The 5,857-nt window shown below is 36.0% G+C and overlaps 1 protein-coding gene across 1 annotated transcript in view; it reads left to right on the top strand.

Annotated features, from left to right (window-relative positions):
* crybg1b (crystallin beta-gamma domain containing 1b) overlaps positions 1-5,639 on the top strand; it is a 48,980-nt gene extending 43,341 nt beyond the window's left edge. Inside the window, exons 18-24 of the mRNA XM_016256124.1 lie at positions 321-433; positions 529-661; positions 758-897; positions 2,408-2,531; positions 2,670-2,828; positions 3,980-3,987; positions 5,197-5,639. Of these exons, the coding sequence (XP_016111610.1) occupies positions 321-433; positions 529-661; positions 758-897; positions 2,408-2,531; positions 2,670-2,828; positions 3,980-3,987; positions 5,197-5,332 (813 nt within the window). The 3' untranslated portion in view covers positions 5,333-5,639. The remainder of the gene's footprint in view (positions 1-320; positions 434-528; positions 662-757; positions 898-2,407; positions 2,532-2,669; positions 2,829-3,979; positions 3,988-5,196) is intronic.
* Positions 5,640-5,857: the final 218 nt, after the last annotated feature.

The raw sequence follows: 5,857 nt of genomic DNA, 5'->3' as shown, positions 1-5,857 counted from the left end.
TTAATTTAAATTCATATTCCTAACTATTATATGCACACACACACACATACAATTTCAATTATATTTATTGTATATTATACCTAATTATACATACATAATTCTAATTATACCTTATTATTTTTTACATATAATTAATTCTAAATAAAATTATTATTTTTACATTTGTTTTTTTTGGGGGGGGGGATAAAACCATTGTTATTATTTCATTTTCCTATTATTGTATATATATGTATATATATATATATCATTGTGTTCTCATTATCCTAATTTCAAAAGGTCAGTGAATGTTAATATGGAGTGTAATTTTGTTAATGTAATAGATTGAGCTGTTCTCTGAGTCTGGATTCGGTGGAACGTCTGTCCTGCTGCAGGACTCGTTACCCACAATCCCCGGCGGCTTCAGTGTGCGCTCCTGCAGGGTTCATGCGGGCAGGTTCGTTAGCTCTGTCCTGTCATCAGTCTCTATCTGTGTGTGTGTGTTTCTGCCCTCACATGAGTGTGTGTGTGTGTGTGTGTGTGTGTGTGCAGCTGGCTGGCGTTCAGCGGCGAGTGTTTCTCGGATCATCAGTGTGTTCTGGAGGAGGGTTTTTATCCTGATCTGAGGATGATGGGTTTCTCTGAGTCGGACGCATCAGTGCTGTCGCTGCAGCCCACGGGACTCGTGAGTCTGTTTCAGATGCATCACATGTGACTCTGCTTCATCAGAGGTGTGTGTTGTGTTCTGACAGCTGAGTGTGTGTGTGTGTGTGTGTGTCAGGAGCTCTCGGTGCCGGCGCTGCTGCTGTTTGAGCGCTCTGGACTCAGAGGACGGAGGACGCCGCTGAAGACGGCTTCGGTGAATCTGCAGCTCACGCACAGCTGCTCCAGAGTCTCATCTGTGCTGGTGCTCGGCGGCATGTGAGGAACACACACACACATTCATTCATATTGTCATTCATTCAGTCATTTGTTCATTCATTCATTCATTTATTTAGTCATTCGTTCATGCGTTCGTTCGTTCATTCATTCATTCGCTCACTCACTCGTACATTCATTCATTCATTCATTCGTTCATTCGTTCGTTCATTAATTCATTTGTTCATTCATTCATTCATTAGTTCGTTCATTTTTATTCATTAGTTTGTTCATTTTTTCATTCATTTATTTAGTCATTCATTCATTCACACGATACTGCAGCGTCCATTCATGCTTCACATCAGCGTTTAGTTCTAGAGTTTGACTTTATGTGCTTTTGTCATTATTATTATTGCTTTATTTCTTTATATATTCCTAAATACTTAACTTTAATTGTTTTTTGTCATCAGTTTTAGATTTAATCATTTTTTTTTACTTTTAGCTTTAGTCATTCGCCAGTATTTTATTTTATTTGTATTTCTGTTAGTAAAAATAATTTTTGATGGTTGTAGTTTTAGCCCACAATAACAAAAACTCCCCTACCAGCATTATCCGTGTATAACTGAGATTCTATTATAGTTACTGAGATACTATCATAGTTTTTATTAATATTTTCAATTAGCTTTTATTTTTATATTTTCATTTTAAGTTAATGTTTTAGTATTTTTGTTGTGTTTTATTTGTTTGGTGTTTTGTAAAATATATCTGAGTAGTTTTTATTCGTTTTTATTTCACTTTTAGTTGTTTCAGTAAGTTAAAGGGCTCCTATTATGCAAAATCCACTTTTACATGGTGTTTGAACTGAAGTGTGTGTGAACACAACCGCTCTACAATGATAAAAATCCACCCACTCCTCATTTTTTATCCCCATTAAACCAAGTCAGTCTCACTAGGCGTGCCGTTTTGATTCTCTATGCGTTGTGACATCACATTGCATAGGCCCCGCCCACAGCCGCTGACTGACAGCCCTGCATTGCTATAGTTCCCGCCCTCAGCGGTTGTACGCTGTCCTCCATGTTCTCCGTGCTTGGGCCGCTGTAACGTCAACAATGTCTCGCAAGCAATCCCGATGCTCTGTGTTTGGATGTAAGACTAAAACATAAGAGTCTTCATTTTCTCCCAACATCTGAGCTGCTGAGGACGCTGTGGATTACTCCTCTCTGCTCATGTGCTGCTCATGTTTACTGGTCTCCATGAACACAGTGATTCAGTGCTTATATTCGGCGGATCTGCAGGAATGAGTCTCAGTTTCTGAGTATGTGAGAGTGGAAAAACTTCAGTGCTGCGTCAGATTCAACAGAGTCGTGTGAAACGCTCACGTTCCTCCAAACGCCACAGAAAACCCTGAACAGAACAAGCAGCACATCCAGCACAACAAACACATGCCAGCAACACTGATTTACTTCATACTTAAGAGTGCTGTGCATTTATAGCATTAGTACTGTTCAGTGTATTGTGCATTTATCTTACTGGAAGTAAGTGTGTGTGTGTGTGTGTGTGTGTTGATTGACAGGTGGGTTCTGTACGAGGATCATAACTTCAGAGGCTCTCAGTTGCTGCTGAAGCCCGGCGCTGTTCCTGATTGGCCCAAACTCTCCTCCTGGCTGCGAATCGGATCGCTTCGGCCGCTCACGCAGGTGAGAGGCTCCGCCCACTGCAGCTCCTGTGGCGAATCATGAGTGCTGGGGGCGGGGCTATCAGAGTGTCTAGAGGAGAGATGGATCAATATTTGCTGTGCATTTGAGTCTCACAGTGTTTGTGTTTCACTGGCACAGAAACAATTGCATTTCCGTCTGCGGAGCAAAGAGGCGGGGCTACTGATGTCCGTCGGCGGCTCATTGGACGACATCAAACTGATGCGTATCCAGGTGAGCGAGGAAACGGGCGGAGCTGAGCAGATCTGGACCTATCAGGACGGTCAATTACAGTGCAAGGTAGTAACTGAAGTTTCAGCGACCCGTTACACAACGCAGCACTTTTCTGCTTGTGGAAATTATTTATTAATTATTCAATTACTACTAAATTATTGTGTAAATTATGCTTAAATTATTTAATTAATATATTTGTATTAAAATGCATTATTCATAAACTATTAATAATATACACTTTATTATTGTAATCTTTGTAACTTGAGACAAATAGCAAGAAATTAAAGAAAAAAAAAAAATATATATATAATGCTGAAATAAAGATTATAAACTGAAATAAAATCTATAAAAAATTCACCCTGATGTTGAATTTGTTGAAATTTTTATTTTTATTTTTAAGTTGAATTACTAAAATAATTCAAACTAATAAATACAAAACTAATAGCTAAAACTTAATAAAAAAAACAATGCAAACTTGTTTAAAAATAATAAAAATGACAAAACATTCACTTAAAATAAAAACATAAAACTTTGAAATTAAAATTAAAACTAAAAATATAATAAATTAAATCAAATCTAATTCAAATATAAACAAAAACTAATTAAATAAACTAAAAAATGAGTTTAAGAAACTATAACACAGACATAACCGATACATTTATTTAAATGTATAAAGTAATGAAAATAATATAATATAAAATATTATGTTATAAATATAAAAATATAAGAAAATGTATTTAACTATATAATAATTATGAAAATATTCATTTTATTTCTGTTTTTTGCTTTGTAATTGTACTGTAATTAAAAGTAATTTTGTGTGTGCCTGTGTGTGTGCCTGTGTGTGTGTGTCTCTGTGTGTGTGTGTGTGTCTCTCTGTGTGTGTGCCTGTGTGTGTGCCTGTCTCATTGATTTAAATCACAAGCATCAGAATTTCATCATAGAAATATCCGCTTCTGCAGCAAATTCATATTTTTGCTCAGTTTGAGTCTCTGAATAAAACTGAGCTGTTTTTTCCTCCATATTCTCACTACATCAGACTATATGAGCCTGATGATCAAATATAATGCACAGACTAGTTTTAATAAGTGTTTTTTAATTAAGTGTTTTCTTTAAATGACTCTGAGGAACAAACCAGTGAATCCTGGAAGAGATTGAGCTGAATATACTGGCTCATAAATGCACATGACTGATGCTAAAGTGTTATTTATCAGCAGGAGCGCAGGTTAACATGAGCCTGTAGCGCCACCTGCTGGATTCACACACAACCTGCTGATATATTCACCCAGAAAACCAGCTCCAGTGCTCCTCATTAACACACAAACCACCGCTAATCAACTCAACAACCAGAGAAACAAACTCATTTAACATGATGACATGCTTGCCTCATATTTCACATGAAGCACTGAAAATAAGTGATATTTGGCAGAAAGAAAACAAAGCATTGACATCTTTTGCATTGACACATTTAAGCACTGCATGCAAAAAAAGTCACTTCTAAAGTGTAATATAGTGATCAAAATCATGACAGTATTTTTTAAAATAAATAAATAATTAAAACCCACTCCAGTTAAGTTCAGTACCAGGAAAACTTGCATGACAATCTATTAATGAAATGATTTAAAATCCACATTTAATTAACAGGGCGCATCTCATAAAGAAATGTGTGTGTGATATTCCACATGAAGAAATGAAAATAAGTTATATTTTGCAGAAGAAAACCAAGCATATTTGGCGAGCCATTATTATTTATTCATTTAATTATTTATTTAGCATTGTGACATTTGTCATTTAAACATTTAGGGCAAGAAAATGTCATTCTTAAACTAATATAGTGACAAAAATCATGTTTTCAAAGATTATTATAGAAATAATTTTAATGTATTAATAATAATAATGTTAGGTTACACTTTATTTTAAGGTGTCCGTGTTGCAGTGTAATTTAAGTACTGAGTAATATTAATTAACTACATATACTTACTATATGGTTAGGGTTTGACTTGCATGTTTAATTAAATTGCATGTTTAACATACATAATTAATTATTGTTATAATAGTGCGTACTTGTAATATGTGTAACAAGGACACCTTAAAATAAAGTGTTACCAATTGTAAAAAAAAATTTTTTAAATCGTTATTATTTTTGAAAATATATTTTATTATTATTATTATTATTTAGAAAACAATCATTCAAAACCACTCTAAGTTTGTTTAATTACATGATGATGTATTAATTACATTATTTAAATCACATTAATGGCCTGAATCTCATTAAGGAATTCCTGCGTAGTATTTCACGTGAAAAAAAATTTAAACAAAATATTATATTTTGCAAAAAGAAGCTAAGCATATTTGTAGAGCTATTGATTTGCTATTTATTTATGCCATTTTGCTTTGTCATTTCAGCAAAAAAGTAAAGTCCACTTTAATACAGTGATAGAAATAATGATCTTTTTATGATCTGGCTCGGTGTCTCTGCAGGAGGTCAGCAGTTCGACAAACACCAGATTATCGTGAATGAATTCCACCCAGACAAGCTGAATCAGCGCTGGACTCTGGAGATCCTCTGAGCTGCGCCACAGGACCCACTGCTCTGCTGCGGAGCTGCGCCAGGGGCACCAGCGTCCTGTGAGGCAGCTGCACCAGGGGGACCATCAGCTGTGGAAATCTCATTCTCATGAGAGCCAGTGGATGGAAAATCACCGTAATCAGCTGGACGTTGTATGTTTTTTATACATGAACTCTCAGATCGACAGGAAGAGCACATACTTGAACAATAATAACTGTTTTCTTTTGTGTAAAGTGCATAAACGTGCCTGTGTGGACACTGATCTCAGCTGTATTAAAACACGAGGCATTTAGAAAATGTGTTTAAAAGAAATGTTTGTTGTGTTCTAATCACTGAGACGTGTGATCAGCTCTGTGCTGATTGGCCCGCGGGGATTGGCTGGCTGCTGATTGGCTGTCAGGGGATTCTGGTTGTTTTATGGTTGAGATGTTTCAGACAGAAGCCTCTTCTCGCAGTCAGCACAAACCAGACCGTCCTCTGTTAAATCAGTATTTATCTGCATTCAGAAGAGCCACGTCCAGGCGTT

Source organism: Sinocyclocheilus grahami, unplaced genomic scaffold, assembly GCF_001515645.1.
Source record: "Sinocyclocheilus grahami isolate Dianchi unplaced genomic scaffold, SAMN03320097.WGS_v1.1 scaffold1398.1, whole genome shotgun sequence".
In the NCBI taxonomy this organism is placed as follows: Eukaryota; Metazoa; Chordata; class Actinopteri; order Cypriniformes; family Cyprinidae; genus Sinocyclocheilus; species Sinocyclocheilus grahami.
The sequence above is the reverse complement of the archived record's forward strand: the minus strand, read 5'-3'. Positions and strand labels throughout refer to the sequence as shown.